The sequence below is a fragment of the Rhizopus microsporus genome (genome assembly GCF_002708625.1).
Source record: "Rhizopus microsporus ATCC 52813 unplaced genomic scaffold scaffold_35, whole genome shotgun sequence".
Taxonomy (NCBI): domain Eukaryota; kingdom Fungi; phylum Mucoromycota; class Mucoromycetes; order Mucorales; family Rhizopodaceae; genus Rhizopus; species Rhizopus microsporus.
The window spans coordinates 99,777-117,158 of NW_019671950.1; the positions used below are offsets into that span (position 1 = coordinate 99,777).

Sequence of the window (17,382 nt, forward strand, 5' to 3'; positions counted from 1 at the left end):
CAAATTATTGTATTAAAACATGAAGACCAAAATATGACGTCTATTCAATAAATTCGTTGCTTGCTTATTAACCCCATCATGATATCATTCTTTTTGCATATAAAACAAGCAATAGAAGCTTTATCTATATTAAAAAAAAACGCATATATATTTTTGTATTATTATTATTATGTATTAAAAGAAGCGTCGAAATAGACTATTAAAGCTAGTTGACTCCTTTTGTTCCGGTAAAGACTCTTTCTTTAAATCATGCTGATCCACATCCACCAATGGAGGCATTGGCTATATATACAAATATAGAAACATAAATGACTCTATATGGTCAATCATCTCTCTCTCTCTTTGTTTATTACCTTGTCCAGTTCATCTTCATCCGATTCTTCATCAAACTCTACAAACTCTTGTGATCTCATTCTTAGCCACTGCATCTGTGGTCCCGATCTTGAACTTTCATGCACTCTGAATCCGAATATACGAGGCTGGTAAATGTACGGTTTGATCTTGGGTAATAAATCCGGATAGGTTTCAAACAGTAGGTGAGGGAATGTAGTTCCAAAGTGTGCACCTAGACAGACATCAATATGAATGCTGCACACTCACAATAAATGAATCAAGTCCTTTTTCTTTACCATCAATTGTTTGGAGTATTGAAGTAGGAGGGCAGTAAAGATCAAGACAGGAAGGACAATAGAGTCTGACACTCTCTTTACCGATTTCATCATATCTACCACAAGGAATGACCGGACACCTGTAGCAGTACACTCTTGGACAAGTTCCAAAATGTTCATTAGAATACCTCTGTGCCATGACTCTTAGTCCGTTGCGTGTGAGTAAATAGCGCTGATGGATAAGTCCATAGAGCATAATAGCATAAGGTTCTACCGTATTTGGGTCCACCCAGCTCTTTTTATTATCTTTTGCAGTGTCCTTATCGTCATGTGTCTCTTCTGATTCAATGTCCAAGATCATGTCAATGGCTTCTTGATAATAAGGAACAATAGCTGATAGACCAGTCAAATTGAAGTCGTCTTCGATAAATTCCTCGGGAACTTCAATATAAAATTCATGGCCTGACAATGAACAAAACCAACTTATCCAACTTTGAAGAGAGCCATCAGAGTCATCATTGTCTACTGTATGTTAATATACTAACATTATATATTCATAAGTGTACCTTCATAAAACAATTCTTCTTCATTTTCTGCTGTTGTTCTATCCATTCAGATAATAAATAAAACTCTTGTGTACTGTGTCTTTTTGGCTTTACAAAAGAAATAAAAAAAGAAAAAGAAAAAAATACAGCATAGTTTGTGAGGGAAAAAAAAAAGAGAGACAGAACAAAATAAGCCCTATTTTTTATTATTGGTTGAAAATTATTTATTTTCGTTTCTTCTTCATGACAGAGACGATCAAGGGAATAGACGCAGCGTGTCAAACGGACATTGTGTGGAAAGATAGTCCAGTAGACAAATCCGTTTGGACAGATGAGAAATTAGCCAAGTATAGAAAGATGAAGAGAAAGCTGATTCGTTTGATTGCCGTAATTATCATAATCATTATTACATACACACACACTCACACACACTCACACGCGTGCATGTATACATACGTGCGTATGTGTGTGTATGTGTATGTATAAACATGTATTGTATTCATCATTTTACTATAGAGACATAAAGAGGCTCAAAATGCATTAAATACAGCACAACGCAGGTTGCAAGCATATACAAGGAAGGGGTAAGTAATCTATTCAATAACAAGATTGGTGTTGACAAGTAAGTGATAGTAAAAGCAAGATAACTGATATGGATCCAATGGATATATCTGAAGAAGAAGAAGAAGAAGAAGAAGAAGAAGATAGTGATATCTCAGACGATGACGGTGAATGTAAATTGTATATAAACATATAAACATAAGCTCATTTCCATGGAAACAGATAGGAAAAAGAAACGTCGCTATCAAAAAAGACGCTATAGCATTCAAAGAAATGAAGATGGATCAATTCAGTTGCCAGCACAGATTGTAGCGTCCTTAAGAATCATTGAGTTAGGACGAATTGACTATGAGCGACCTGCATTTCATAATGACAGATACATTTTTCCTATTGGTTATACTGCTGAGAGGTAAAATCAATATATACCTAATACTGATATCATAGACACTAATATGTGCATTAGAACTTACATGAGTATGGTTGACCCATCAAATCAAACTATATATACCTGTAAAGTAGAAGATAGCCATGATGGACCATTGGTAATGCAATATGAATATATATATAAGTTCAATGATATAACCTGCCTATTATTATCATTGTAGTTTACACTTTCTCCAGCTGATGCTCCCGATCAGTGCTTGTCTGCAAGGACAGCTACGGGTGTATGGGCACTTGTTATCAAAAAGGTGAATGAGGTCAGACAGAAGGATTCAAGCAATGCGATCTCTGGACCAGAATATTATGGGTTTTCTAATCCAACAGTAAGGGAAATGATTGAAGAACTACCTAATGTTGATAAATGTACAAAATATCGAAAAAAATGAGCTTTTACTTTTTTGTATAGTTTCCCTTAAAAAAATAAACTTTTTGTGTAAACAGAATGATGTCAATGCATTTTACTGATAATATATAAATTTGCCCATCCTTTTTTTTTTCTTTTATTATTCATTCATATTTCTCGTATTATAAAGATGGAAGATTCTAGAAAGCGTATGGCAATTGATGCAATCATTGATAATGACACACTACCGTTATCACCTCCTGCTTCATACAAAAGTTCAAGTAGATCGCCTTCACCCGAGTGTATATCCCAAGAAAGAAGGAATTCACATCCACCAATGTCTGCAGAAGAAAGAAGATACAGAAATAAATTGGCATCTGCTAAATACAGAGCTAAAAAGCAACAATCTATGAAGAATATGGCCAGTAAAGTATCTCAACTGATGACAAGTAACTATCAGCTGTCAAGGGAATTAGCCAAAGTTAAACAAGAAAATGAAATATTACGTACAATGTACGAAAGAGTCATCTCTCAGCAGCATTTACCTCCCCCCATCTTGACCAATCATTATGCTTTACCCCCAATTCAATCCAATCCATCATCTTGAGCTATTTCTTTTGTAAATATTCGGTAATTTTTTTATATACATGTAGCATCTTTCTTTTTCTTTTTTTTTTTTGTTATATACCTTTTTTTTTCATTTGTACAAAATAAAATAAAAAGAACTAAGCCTAAAAAGACAAATTGATTCCTTTTCTTTCTCTTTATTTTTTTTTTATAAGTATGGGAAAGCCAATAACATCCAAAGATAAAGTGATGTTCTTGGCTACGGCTGATGAACAGAATGAAAGTCAACTATTTCAAGAATTATGTACTGCGGCTAGAGAAGGGGATATTGAACAAGTAGAAAATTTAGTCAAACATTTTAATGCACCTATTAATTATGTGGATGAGTGGCAGTGCTCTCCACTTTACTGGGCATGTACGTAATCATACACAATGAATATAGTCTCTTATTGTATATTGTAGGCCTTTGTGGGCATTATGCTATTGTCAAATATTTATTAGAAAGTGGAGCACAGTGTGACAGAAATACCTTTCAAGGGTAAAAATCTAGGCTCAATAAATATAAAAAGAGAGGAAGATTAATTAATTATCCTAGGGAACGGTGTTTATATGGAGCATTAACTAGTGATATCAGAAATTTATTGTTATCTTACAAACTAACCAAGGCTGTTGATGAAGACCAGCCCTATTTACTTTACTTGACTCAACTTTTTGAAAGTCATGCTCATCATGATTTGACATTTCAAATACCTATGACAGAAGATCATCATGAGTTCTATGTTCACAAGTTTATTCTGGCAGCAAGATCACCTTATTTCGGCAAGAATTTGCTCAATCGATGGTCGGAACAGGATCATGTCAAATTACAGAGAAACTTGGTTCATCCGATGACATTTTCAGCATTGTTACGTTACATTTACACAGGTTACATTGACTACGCACTCGATAATGACATTCTCGACAACATGCTATTTGCTGCCAAGCATCTAGAATTCCACCATCTCCACTCACTCCTACTTGAGCAAAAAAGCACAAACGATGCACTTCGATCACATAGTAAACAGGAGATAATAATGCTACGTCATGATTTTGAAAAGTTTTATATCGGCATGATCACAGTTGCCATGCGAGCTGAGCCACAGCAAGAACGAACTTGGATTATGATCGAACCTTGGGCTGCAGAGTCGCTCGAATGCTCTCCCAAGAGCATCTTTGCGGACATTGCTATTAAATTACACAATAACATCATTTTTCCGTGCCACAAAGCTTATTTGTGTCGGGTAGAGCTTTTTAATACCATGTTGAGTGGCCCGTTTGGTGAGCAAGACGCCAAGTTAGTTACGCTTGTGTATCCCGGCCAGACCAATCTGGTACTTCCTCTGATTGAACTATATGATGTGGATGCAGACATATTCGGTTACTATATTCTTCAGTTTATATATACAGATAAATGTAACATCCCTGCAGAAGATGCATATGATGTATTACTAGTCGCCGATATGTTGTTAATTGACCGACTCAAGGCGATGGCTGCCATTGTGATTACCAACCAGAAAGAGCCTATTATAGATATATATGAGCTCATACAGACAGCCATCGAGTTACAAGTAGAGAGGGTAGAACAATATTGTATAAAATACTTTGCACATCATTTAGACGATTTCATTCATCAACCTCAATTCTTGAATTTAATAAAACAGAGCGCAGCAAGCATTAAGAAACGAGAAGAGACAGGTAAAAATGACGTGAACAAATGATAGTACTAACTATAAAGATTCCATTCCTTTTATTGATGATCTAAGGTACTTTTTAACAAAAGAGCATTTCATTGCTGAAGAAGACTTGAATGAATTAGGAAGGGTTAATGACGAATATCAAGAGACATGGACTGAACTAGAGACGCTTTATAATCAAAAATTAGAAATGCTGGACCAAGCTTTAAGTTCGCTTGGATTAGAAGCTTAATTCATGTGTTACTGCTATAAATGGTATTTCCAAAAATGGTAATGATTATAAATAAAGAGGCTTTACCAAATAAAAATAAGCTTTGTGTCAAACTAGAACTTTCCTCTTTTTTAAAAAAAAAAGGGGGGGGGACTGTTGACGTAAAGTAATAAACAAATCAAATGATGTAATACTACAAGATCGATATTTTACTTTATAAAGTAATCGGCAATTATTTAGACTTATGCTACATGATAGGATAGTGTATGACTTTCGGTATCACTTATGATGCCATAGGCAATAAAGCAATTCCATGTGATATATTAGTCTAACTATCATCAACAAAATGGGATGGCGTATCAACATAATTAGCCAGGATGCTGTTATTGTCACTATTGTCTTGAAAGGTTTAAATGACGTAGGTAGACAATACCAGGTTGTTTACACATGCACTTGCATGCATGTACATAGTAACGATGCATATTAGTATTATTGTTCATAAATGGAGTGCATCAAATTTGCGAGAAAGAGTGTGCAGTTTGTTATAAAGTGTTGACCCACATAGTTCTGATAAACTAGCCTTCAATTAGTCTTCTCTTTCCTTACTTTCAAGTTGGAAATTACGGTTCGACTTTTATACTACAAGAAAACGAAGAATGATCTTGCATATTTCATTAGCATCACACAATGGGCAAATCTAACCTTGTAGGAAAAAAACTGTAATGATTTACATAAGAAATTACTTTGCTGAAGGAGTTCCTTAATATTTATGCAAACTCAAAATTATCAAAGAATACATATAATATAGAAAAAAGAAGCTCTATAAAGTTTACATGAAGTGGCCCTCTTGATGGTATCTCGACAAGACCTTTAGTTCCATATGACGTTATTATATTCATACCTAAAGGGCTAAAAGATGAAAACAGAGGAACATGCTTCGATTTCTACATTGTCCTTTGCAACTATAAAAGTATATAAAATTTGCTAAAATAAACTCATTTAGTATAGTCATATTTATTAGAAAAAAAAAAGTTATGCATAAACACGTCAGTTATAATGTATTCTTTTTAGATGTAAAATCAAATAACAAGGCGCCTAGTGAAGCCTCGGTGTGTAAGAGAATTGCCCTTCTTCAGCAAGGACAACATTTACAAAATCAGCTTGCAGAAGAATAGAAACGAATCTACTAACTATCTGAAAAGCAATTATACAGCTTGATGAACAAATAATATATGCCCTTTTAAAGCATGATCCACTAACGGATACTAATCTAAACATTTTCGCAAATGCGTGCTCACACTTCATTTCTCAACCCAGCTGTGATGTTTGCATGAGTTGAGCTGTACTCACTCAAATAAACCGTTCTAATTATTGCTTCGTTTCACAGTTTCATACACTCTCTTTTTTCCTAACATCAACTCCAATACCGCAGTTATCTGTGAAATCAATTAATTTAAACAGTCCACAAAACGATGGTTTTGAGAGGAAGGTTGTACTGATGAGAACAATGATGTTATGATACTTGGAGCATAGAATGGCAATCTTTTCTTAGAAAAAGGTGAAAAATATATTGTTAGTTTATAGACTTTAGCAATGTGCATAAGGTAGCCTGCCGTTCATTCTTTGTCTTCTTCAATTTCTTGTCGAATCATTACATCTTTTGGCAATTTGTTTGCAAAAGTTTTTCTCAGTCATATCAACACTCCAGTCCGAGTATTTGAATGGAAAGAGTAAACTCTCCAAAATCCATGATACTTTTTTTGAAAAAAGACGCTTTATATAAATAGTGATTGTGTAAAGATTATTCTTGATACTTACTGCGCATAGGGTACAGAGAAGTAGGATTTCACTCATATATGATCTGAGCATTTATGTGACCTACAAGCGAAAGAATATGGGGATGACACGATATCTCAATGGCCATATGTTGACAAGACAGACTAGCCTGATAGAAGTTAAGCATATAGAGTATTTGGTACGCATTGAGGAGAATTAAGCTGATGTGAGAATCATTCACGTTTATCTGTTCTCATGTTAAATACAATGTGTATAAATTAAGAAGAAAGGCTTTTGTTCTGACGAATCATAAGATAGCCAATGTCCTATATCAAAAAATAGAGTAAAATAGTCATACATACCATAACAAAAAGGTCTGTATATGTACTAGAATTGATGAACATTTCATTTCAAAGATTTAATCCTTTTTCTACAAGTGAGGAAAAGTAATTACGTTGGCTTTCTATGGCAACCTCATACAACATCTCTACAAGACAGAGATTAGTTAGACGGTCCTCGAGGAAGCGTATTACATTTGTTCACTGTCCGATTTTCCATAAAGATTGCTCAATAGTAAAGATGTTGCTGCTTCAAAAGCATCATAGACGGTTTATCAAATTTAACAGTTAGGCCTAATCTAGTAACGGTTTCTTCCAAATTTGGAGAAAATACTGACTGTCGTCGATACTGGTTTAGTGAAATAAAGACTACAGTTGAACCATCCTATTCTATTAAAGAAGCTCAGGGACCAGTTGAAAAGAGCGTATTCTCCTAGCTTCAGCCTAGGAAATATATCCTTAAATTTATAGTGACGATCAACATTTATATTATGTAGTACTTGGTTAAGACAGAGTGTACTCTTCTGTTACTTAAAGTTTCCATATTTAATAAGCATAGATCTTGTGTGAGTTTCTATATTTAGCAGAAGCTGCATAATTTCCCTTTTGATACACATAATACAAGCTTCTTTGTTTTTGACTCTCTTTATTTAATTGCAGCCAGACATATCTGAGCAATACGACATTTTCAGAAACTATTCGCACACAATTTAAAACCAATAACAATTACACTTTAGTTGATTATCTATCCTTTCTTTATTATTAAAAAGGTAATGAATTCTATCTTTTTGAGAGAAGATAAATGTGGTCAATGCTTATGAATAACACGTAACTGAAAAAGCTGTTAGAGGCTTTGTTTAAATAGTCTGATTTTGACTTCTTTTTCTTTTTCTTCTTTGGACCAAAAAGCAAGACCAGCTATTCCCCAGCTAGTCCTAAGGTATGTTATATTCTTTACTCTTATAAGAAACTAATATGTAGTATTATAGATCATAATCGAAAACAGCACCGGTGCTAGCTGGGGGGTAGTTTGGTTCTTACCAAACTTTGGCCCCATCCACCCTCTCTTGCTCTCTTCTCGTGTCTCTTGCTTGCTTCTTTTTTTTTTCTTTGCTCTTTCCGGGCTGGTTATCGCTGACCCAGCCAGATACACTTCGGGTAAGATATTAATAGTTTCTTTTAAATGTCTATTCTTTTTCTCTTATAAATTATCTTTTTTATAATGTAAGTATTTAATATTAAATTATTAACTGATTTACTAATCATTTCTTTATTCATTCTCTTGCATCTTGTATGCTCTCTTTTATTATTGTTTGCTGTCTCATTTGTTGTCTGAAATTATCATTTTTTTATCAGTGTGCAGATAAAGTGTACGACATTTGCTAGACTTAATTTCATGTTTATATTAAATATTTTCAAGAGACCACATTTAATGATGGCCTTTATATTCTAATAAATAGTCTCTCTTCTGAGCTAAGGCAACGTATCGAATTCTATATGGTTACGCAGGTTTGTACACTTTGGACGTATTAGCTATCATATTACAGTGAAGAAACCAGTGCAATTCTGTTTAGTTCACGGCCATTTTATAATGCATAATGTACAGACTCTTGATCAAAAGTTGGAGTAGAAATAACGGATGCGTCTTTACTTGAAAGTATACATTGTATTATAAATATTTAAAAATGCTTACGGGAAAAGATGTGTGAGGTTTTTATTCTTATGAGATGCCTTCAATTGAACATTGAACCTATGCTATACAAAATGTAATATATATGATCTCATTACATAGTATAAGCTATAGCTCATTTTCCCATGAAAGAAAGGTTAACTTTTAAGATCGCCTACTTAAAGTAAATATAATGTTAAGAGCATATCCTAAAATGAGCGAGATTAAGGGTAGTTCTGGGCTGAGTATGTAAGCTTCACACAGATTATTTCCCATTGTGGAAAAGCGATTCAGATCAAGATCCAAGGCACCGGCTTAACCTTTGGAGCTCAGAACGAAATAATAAAAAAAAAAAGCATGTATTATTATTATATAAAAAAGTTTTTAGTTGTAACGTATCTACAGTTGTCTATAAAAATAAGGAAGAAGAAAAAAGGAATGTAAAGTAAAGGAAGGAATCTATAGTTTTGATGGTTATTATTCTTGTTGTTATTGTCGTTGTTATGCTGCAGAAGATACAACTTTTTTGCCATAAGCCCATCGAACATTAAAGAAAGTTTGATATTCCACACACTCGTCAAATGCTGTGTCTAATAATGCTTCATAGCTGTCTTTATTGTATTCTCCATCCAATCCCATATATTCATATAAGCTGGGGCCAAGATGTTGAAATACGACCAACATATCCTAGTTACATGTATAAGGTAAAGTCTATTTTTTAAAGGAAAACCCTTTTTACCTCATAAAACAATTTGCCTATATAACCTCCCCAGCATAACGGAAGTGAACCATAATCAGATTTTACTTCTCTAAAACCAGCTTCAATCATAAGGTTGACGAGATTCCTTCCTTGAAGTACGTGGCCTAGTCTATCCCTAAGAAATTGTTGTACTGTATAATATGTGAGTGACATGGTTAATTGTATATTAATATACCTTACATGCTTTTATGAATTTAGAAAAAAGAGGGCCAGCTCTTTTTGGTATAACATCAGGTTCTATAAGTTCAACCCACCCATTTGGTTTAGTAACACGTAATATTTCTTGAAACATCCAAGGTATTTTATCTGAGGGATATACAATATACATCATTCTTTGATGAACATAATCAAATGTGTTTGATTCATAGTTAAATCCATCAAATAAATCTGCCTTTTCAATGTGGCAATTAACTGGCATATGTATTAACTCTATTTCACTTAAATGAATGGGTTCAGCTATATCAAAGCCATAAAACTGGCAGTTTGGGAAATCAATTGCCATATCTATATTTTACATCAGTAAATCTTTCTATTGTATTATTGGTAATTTTTACCTAGTATCCATGTAGCGTGTGCGCCACATCCAACATCTAGTGCTTTACTTCCAGGGTTTGAAAGTGCTTCCTCTACTGGCGCAAAGTAACTTCCTTGAAATAAATGTTTTAATAGATAGTGTTGACTCTGCTGACGATTGGCTTCCTCTTTATTATGTGGATAAGCATATTCTATTGGAAATTTTGGTTGACATGAAGAGGATGTTGAAATGTTGTTGGAACTTTCTGTTAATGACACAAGACTTCTACTCGATTTCTCATTAGACCTTTTTTTTGAAGAGACTTGGTTGCCCATAAAGTAAGAAAGAAAGAAAAAAAGAAAAAGAAAGAAAGGGTATTGGCTATATAAAAAAAAAAGAGAGGAATAGGGGTTGCAGATAGAAACAGATAGAGATAGAGAAAAAGAGAGAGAAAATGGCGGAGGAGGAAGAAAGATATCCCATGCTATTTTATTCTCATCCTGTTACACAGTAATTTTACAATGAACAGTAGCACGAGTGTAAATACACTGAAGGAGGCAAGCAGGGGGGGAGAGAGAGAGAGAGAGAAAGAATGATGAAAGAAAAGTAGAGGGATCAATTTCCTTTTGCTCTGTTCGTTTAGAAGATACTTGGCTCTATAAGTGACATTTATTATCCATGAGAAGGAAGAAACGAGCATTTGAAGCTGTGATACAGAACAAGTTACAGACAGTGATCATGGGGCTGTTTTTTATAATGGGAACGGTAAATATATGACACTTTACCAAAATTAAGTGACACTAAGTCGATATCCTAAAACTGCGATTTTCAATCTTGCCTGGATGATACAATTATCCATCATTAAATAACTGCCCTTTAGGTTTTTGTTAAGATCCATGACTTTGAGCAGACTATTAATAGATTTGATAATGTGCACACTTGCTGTACCTTTGGCTGCAGGTGTGATATTATCTTGAGTATTATCCTCATTCACATCAACGTACTTTGCTACTGGCTTCTCTATAATGAACACATCTGCAGCTTGTTTTTTATTAAATATACTAGAAAGTTTAACTAAAAGCTTTGTATATCTTTATATTTCTTGTAGTATTGCTTATGTTCTCATGACAACTCAATGTAATCTATCCATTAAGCGTACATGTTTGAAAAAAAATTTTCAAAGGTATAATTGGGCAGCAAACTGAGTTGGATTTTACTACAAATTGTATCTTTCATGATGAATCAGCCTTTCATATTATTTTTGGAACGAAGCATGAATGCATCAAAGAAGGAAGCTTTTGGGTAATAGTTGCAATAAATTAAAGTGAACACAATGTCGATTTTAGGCGCAATATCTACTACTGACTTGATTAAAATTAGTTTGATAACTTCAAAATGTGTCAAAAAGAGAAAGCTTGAACGTGAAACGAATGCTTATGACACAGGGATTGTGACAGGCTGCTATCTGAGATTTTTGAATACAACTCTTGATTAAAGGAGCATAGCATCTGAAATGAAAGGATGTTCCTTTACCATGAATAATGCTCCTATCTATGACTCATACTGCGTGAGAGAAAACTGACTCAGAAGCTGTTAGCTTGAACGCAGAAGGAATCCCTGTTAAAAAAGAAAAAGGATAGTTTTGTATTTTTGGTACAAAATCTATTACTGTCATCATCGTGGAGAAAAAGAGCTATCCAAGCATTCACTGGAGGAAAATCAGGGGGCATTCGATTTGTTCGGAAGGCCTCTAAGAAAATTAACTGGCAAGCAATCATGAAAAAAAGATGGTGAAAGTGAAGAAGTTGTTGTCAATGAAGTAGTTACAAATTCGGATAAATTGACAAACGAACTATCAAATATGTTGGCTGCCTATCGCTTATATTTGGATAATCTACTCTTGCTGAATGATAAGAAGCTTGCTCACATAAGAGATGCAGCTTCAATTTTTTCGAAATGTCATTGCTCGAAACAGACGCAATCAAATACCATCAAACCAGCGATACATGAGTGAAAGACGTTAAATAAAATTCTTTTGTACTAATTTTAATAAATCTGACAGCGAATACTTTTTGATATGCATATAAGTAAATTGTATATATTTGGATCGTATCCCCATTTAATCGTTTTTCTTTCTATTGAATAAAACAGCAAATGCTGTCAATTGGCCCTTTAATATCGCAGATGCAGAAGCTTATATTTTTGATAAACTGCAACTTGGTGTTACTAGAGTATTAAGGGTAAGTTCAAACAGTTGCTTGCGGACTATAATGTTATATTTGTAATTCAATATCTATTGTTATTGTAGAAGTTGATGATGGAGAAGACAAGCCGTAGGGATTCTGAAATTGAGCCCTTGGTACTTTCCCAGGCTTTTGAAGAAGACGAATACGTCTTAATTGATGTTATAAGAAGCTAGTAGTGCGAACTACACCTATTATGCGTTGTAATAGTATTTCACTAATCAAAACAAACAGCATCCAAAAACTTCCGTCAATTGACTCGACGAATGAAATTCGGGAAATGACGCTGTTCACCACTTTCGTTGAACCCGTGCTTGCTACAATGCTGAATAGGCCCGAAACGTACAAGTGCTTCCACTAGCAAGTTGGTTAATAATCCGCAGTCTGTTTTCAATTACTAACAACTTCTTTTTGATGAAAAAAAAAAAAAAAAAGGTTGAACCAGTAAGTTCTTGAATATGGCGCAGAGCCGACAAGCTTATGTCCCGACCCTATAACGACACTTGCTTGGTAAGAAACATATACTGATAAGGTAAATGAACTATAATTTCCAAAGTTGAGACACAAACAAATGCAATTAGTAAAACAGTCAATGATATGAAATAATTCTTTTTTTCACTTACAAAATATCGAATATTCAGAGTATTAAATATTTATTGTTGTTAAGCAATCAGTACAAGTTAATAAATCATTAAAGAAGACTTACCTTTCAAGAAGTATTACTATCATCGACAGCAGGCCAATCTTCGTTTGCAGTAAAGAAAGAAGCAGCATTCGTTTTAAATTTATCAGTGTTGGATTGACTGACTTTTGGGTCAAATTGAGGAAAGGTTGTATCAAAAAGGAGCGTTGCTAAACCGGAAAGACCAGTTGCCATTGCAGATAAGATATCTCTTCCTTTTACAGACTTTTTTGCTTGAACAGAGACACAACTTGGGTTGTCACAAACAAATGCGTCACTGATTGTTCGTAATCGTCTTGCACCATTTTTATAAACCGTTTTCACTGGATGAGACAGTTTTTGAAAGCAATAGCTGCATGTTTGGGAGATATTGTGTTCGTTCGTTATACATACGTAGGTATACAGACTGTGTCTCAAAGGCTTCCAATAACTACCGTATCGCATGTATCCTTTGATTCGTGAACCTACACCTAAACCACGACTACCAACAAACATGATAAGTTTTACGTTTGTAGAAGATGTAGCATATCTACGTTCATCTGAGCAAAGTCTTTCAGTGTATTTGCGTTTTTGTAACTCGTAAGCCCTTTTTTGCTTCAGTCGACTTGGCGAGTAGTAGAAATTTCATATAATGTGCTTATGTTCAATCTATGTATTATGTAATTCATTTAAATGTTCAAGCTTTCTAGCACTAGTTGTATCAACTTTGCTTAAAAGGACCTCGGCTTCCACCACTTGTCGTCCTATATCAGTAGTGTTTTTAGCAAGTTCAAGCTGCTTTATATATTTTTGTGCACCGTTTTTGTAGTCAACTTCAGATGCATGGGTCTTGTATGGCTTCGGTAACTGCATGTATGGGGACATTTGAATAGTAGATCCACTTGTTTCTTGTTCTGAAACGTAATAATTGAGCATATTAATGTTAATAACAGCGCGATCCATTATATCAACATCAACATTACCTTCGTCTGACAGGTTTTCTAAAGCAGAGTACTTATTATATAGATAAAGGTGGAATTTAAACCTTTTCATATCAAAGCCAACAGTTTCTATCGTAGTGACAAGACCATTATCAGTGCCCAAAAATGTAATTTTGCCCGATTTTAATAAGCCATTGTCTATCTTCATATTTTCTACTTTGTCGATACACCTAAGTGCATCTTGTGTGATAATATGTATTCTTTGTTCCTCTCTAGTTCTATTGGATGAAGTTGTCAGTTGTTTTCGCTTAAGATAAGTTTTTGTTCTTTCCGTTGATAATTCCTCTTTCATTCTGTGTAATCTTGCATTGAATTCAGCTTTACATGTCTTTATCTGTTCTATCCTTTGGTACATCTGATTGATATGCTTGGTCTCTTGCTGATGTAATGGTCCAGCACGCTTACGGATCCATTTCTTTTTATCTTCATTGATGTTGTTTTGCAAGAGGTAATACTTGCATTCTTTCAAGACACTTTTCAATTTTGTTTGCAAAAAGTGTACTCTATCTTGATGTGCTCTTATTTCGCTGTTGAGTTCACCTGTACGCTTTTTAATTTTTTGCATTTTCAAACCAACTGTATAGCACGTTAAGCTCCCCTGGACATAGCTCAAGGTGGCTTTCGTGGGTCTAGGGGACCTTTAGACCAAGCTCTCTGTCTAGCCGAAATATGCAACATCCTACGCCGCTTTCATCATATAACCCCAGTACTGGCCTTCTTAGACATAAAATCGACATATGATACTGTGGATCGTTGTTATATATGGAAAAACCTAGAGTAAGCAGCACCTGCTGCACTGATTAGCTTGCTTCAGAACATATTTGATGATGCACAGATAGAAGTCCTACTTAATAATGCAACATCTACTCGTTTCTCGCCAGCCACTGGTGTCCTCCAGGGAGCAATTCTCTCTCGTTTTTGTATTCTATATACACTAACGAGTTACCTCGCCTTCTGCGCCCGCAGCCGCTAACCACAGGTATTTCCCCTACCGAACTTGTCCTTCGCATGAACTGTCTCCTTTATTCTGACGACATTGTTTTCATAGCTGCTAAGGCCGACATGCCAACCCTCCTCAAGGCTTGTGTGGACCATAGTTACAAACTTGGGTATCGATAGAACCCAAGTAAATGTATCATATTAGCTCCAACACATTTGTCCTCAAGTTATACCCTCTATGGCGAGCCAATCCCAAAGCAATCTTCCTTTCCCTATCTCGGAATTCCCTTTCGCTCGGGTGGTTATCTCGACGCCATCGAATTGATTGCCAACAACAAGACTAAAGCCCTTATAACTATGAACCAACTCTCAGCCATTGGCCTTCATTCCAAAGGTTTTACCCCTCTCTTAGCCACTCGTTTCTATTCCCAAATCATTCGTGCCCAATTAGAATACGGACTAGCCATTACCAAGGCACTTCCTTCCTTAGCAAACAAATAGATGACGCTCAGGACACCTGCATACATCGAATCTTCGGGGGCTTGTACAATTCCTCCACAGCAGTGATGCTACATCTGGTAAACCTACTAACTATGCAGAAACGCGCTTACTTACTTCAGTCCCAATTCCTTCTACACACATATACCCTCCTGGATGATTCACTACTTTCTCATCTTCTCTCATAGATCCGCCAACATAGAAGTCACTCCCAATGGTATAAACTCTCTAAGCCCCCAATTTGGAAACTGTGCTCACCAAACCTAGAATCCCTTGATCGCCGCTCTTTACGATTGATGCAAAGGAAGTTCCGCCAAGATAGCCTCAATCACAAGCGCTCTACGCACGCCTCCGTTCTTCTTATACATTGTCGCTCGACTATATCCCTAGACCCTATCCTTTGGCTACCAATGACCAGATCTGAAAGAAGTCGCTATATACGTTGGCGCCTTGGTTGGCTTCCCAGTGGTCACGACAAGACCTATCCTCAGCACCCCAGCCAATCCTTCACCAAAGCCCACGTCATTCATTGTCTCCAGATGCACCGCCGACTTATGATACCCGAGACAATTTCTGATCTATTATCCTTCCTTTTGAACATGCTACCTATGAAGGAACCACGCTCATTTCAAATCGCTCTCTTATGGACCATCTGCTGACTAGCTATCTGCGCTCTTCTTTTTGAACTTGACTACCTCCATCACCAAAAGTGTCCGCCTTCTCCGCCCCCTCACTAGTGTATCTTACACTTGGTCCAACATCATTTCTTCCATAACTTTTTTTTTACCCTTGATCCCATAAGGGTTTTTTAGTTACCAATTCTTTATTCTCTTTTGACCTGCCACGGGTGAAAAAGATATATTATTATCGTGCGCCCACTTGAGGTTTTAATTATAAATAAAACTGTTTAACCGTATAGCATGTTAAACCTTAGTTTTTCATGCTTTTTATACTTTATCGCTCGTTATTCAAATCAGTCCTGGATCATCTTTCTCGGTTTCTGTGCTAAATTAGGAAATGGTCTGATTAGAAATTTTAATAGAAGTTTTTTTATTGGATAAATACAAATACTCATGAAATTGAGTCTGAGAGGGTAAGATATTAGGTATTTTTGAAATTTTTCAGCGGAAGGCTCAAAAATACTTTTGAAAAAATCACTATTAAATTTTAATTACAGCAAAAAAATACTTCAAGTTTGACTGAGTCTGACAGGCCATACACTGCCGGGAATTGAGGTGAAGGCAAGTGCAGCTGAAAAGAATCATCAAGACACTCATCTGGACACGCCAAGGGCTGCGTTGTTTTGTAAAGACGCATTAGATAGAGACGAAGTCAAGTGTGCTTTGGGTGTTCAGGTTATTGGTAAGGCTGATTCTTCTTAAAAATTGACAACTGTAGGTCCTTTTCTTACCATATTTTGAAGGCTTTTGCGTGCAAGTTTATCTCTGCTCATTAGAATCTGAAGCGTTATACCCTTTCTTCCTTCTTGAGAAATTTGAAGTGCCTAGCTCCTTGCTGAAGTTACCAAAGTTTATCAGTGAATTCGAAATCAAGACTAGTGAAAACACAAATAACGTAAACCAGAACTTGTATCGATTAGTTTATTTTACAAAAAATGCAACGAACACGAATAATTTGGAAATGATCCTGGCTTTTCAAGCAATTGGTAATATTATTCATTTTTATTCCATGACTTTACAACACGAATCTATTTATGTTTTTATGGATATTGCTACTTTAGAATTACCTACTCAACGTGCTGATAATAGAAACATATTGTTAGAATTGGATAAAATCAGCCAACTGACTCATTTATATAATACAACCCCGCCTAGCCCCACTGTATCCTATTATACAGTCTTTTCAGAAAGTAAAGTTCGCATTTTTGCAGTTTTTATAATACAATTTATACGAAAAAGCGATAAGTCAGCGCGATATGGCTTTCTGGAAATGGCGTATGGTATTATGGACAAA

General features: G+C 35.4%; 7 protein-coding genes across 7 annotated transcripts; 3 read left to right on the forward strand and 4 right to left on the reverse strand.

Moving 5' to 3' along the window:
- Window positions 1–25: 25 nt before the first annotated feature.
- On the reverse strand, window positions 26–1,437 carry RHIMIDRAFT_99351 (casein kinase II beta subunit). The gene is made up of 4 exons (XM_023615977.1): window positions 1,175–1,437; window positions 630–1,130; window positions 354–565; window positions 26–282 (listed from the first exon to the last, which is right to left on the reverse strand). The coding sequence occupies exons 1-4, from the start codon at window positions 1,218–1,220 to the stop codon at window positions 175–177; spliced, it is 867 nt and encodes a 288-aa protein (XP_023461164.1). The 5' UTR covers window positions 1,221–1,437; the 3' UTR covers window positions 26–174.
- On the forward strand, window positions 1,184–2,608 carry RHIMIDRAFT_99348 (uncharacterized protein). Its single transcript, XM_023615976.1, has 6 exons — window positions 1,184–1,540; window positions 1,670–1,737; window positions 1,787–1,887; window positions 1,937–2,123; window positions 2,178–2,256; window positions 2,320–2,608. The coding sequence occupies exons 1-6, from the start codon at window positions 1,397–1,399 to the stop codon at window positions 2,539–2,541; spliced, it is 801 nt and encodes a 266-aa protein (XP_023461165.1). The 5' UTR covers window positions 1,184–1,396; the 3' UTR covers window positions 2,542–2,608.
- Window positions 2,609–2,688: 80 nt separating this feature from the next.
- RHIMIDRAFT_249280 (uncharacterized protein) lies at window positions 2,689–3,105 on the forward strand (the record flags this gene model as incomplete). The annotated part of the gene is made up of 1 exon (XM_023610602.1): window positions 2,689–3,105. One exon carries the CDS (start codon window positions 2,689–2,691, stop codon window positions 3,103–3,105), a length of 417 nt encoding a protein of 138 aa, XP_023461166.1.
- A 104-nt stretch (window positions 3,106–3,209) lies between these two features.
- On the forward strand, window positions 3,210–5,091 carry RHIMIDRAFT_99390 (uncharacterized protein). Its single transcript, XM_023615978.1, has 3 exons — window positions 3,210–3,480; window positions 3,528–3,603; window positions 3,661–5,091. The coding sequence occupies exons 1-3, from the start codon at window positions 3,282–3,284 to the stop codon at window positions 4,820–4,822; spliced, it is 1,437 nt and encodes a 478-aa protein (XP_023461167.1). The 5' UTR covers window positions 3,210–3,281; the 3' UTR covers window positions 4,823–5,091.
- A 3,937-nt stretch (window positions 5,092–9,028) lies between these two features.
- RHIMIDRAFT_295932 (S-adenosyl-L-methionine-dependent methyltransferase) lies at window positions 9,029–10,438 on the reverse strand. The gene is made up of 4 exons (XM_023614226.1): window positions 10,107–10,438; window positions 9,733–10,056; window positions 9,532–9,683; window positions 9,029–9,479 (listed from the first exon to the last, which is right to left on the reverse strand). The coding sequence occupies exons 1-4, from the start codon at window positions 10,399–10,401 to the stop codon at window positions 9,294–9,296; spliced, it is 957 nt and encodes a 318-aa protein (XP_023461168.1). The 5' UTR covers window positions 10,402–10,438; the 3' UTR covers window positions 9,029–9,293.
- Window positions 10,439–10,856: 418 nt separating this feature from the next.
- On the reverse strand, window positions 10,857–13,486 carry RHIMIDRAFT_242668 (uncharacterized protein; the record flags this gene model as incomplete). The annotated part of the gene is made up of 2 exons (XM_023609827.1): window positions 10,857–11,086; window positions 13,033–13,486. The coding sequence occupies 2 exons, from the start codon at window positions 13,484–13,486 to the stop codon at window positions 10,857–10,859; spliced, it is 684 nt and encodes a 227-aa protein (XP_023461169.1).
- A 142-nt stretch (window positions 13,487–13,628) lies between these two features.
- RHIMIDRAFT_295933 (uncharacterized protein) lies at window positions 13,629–14,536 on the reverse strand (the record flags this gene model as incomplete). Its single annotated transcript, XM_023614227.1, has 2 exons — window positions 13,629–13,884; window positions 13,954–14,536. 2 exons carry the CDS (start codon window positions 14,534–14,536, stop codon window positions 13,640–13,642), a joined length of 828 nt encoding a protein of 275 aa, XP_023461170.1. The 3' UTR covers window positions 13,629–13,639.
- Between the last annotated feature and the right edge of the window lie 2,846 nt (window positions 14,537–17,382).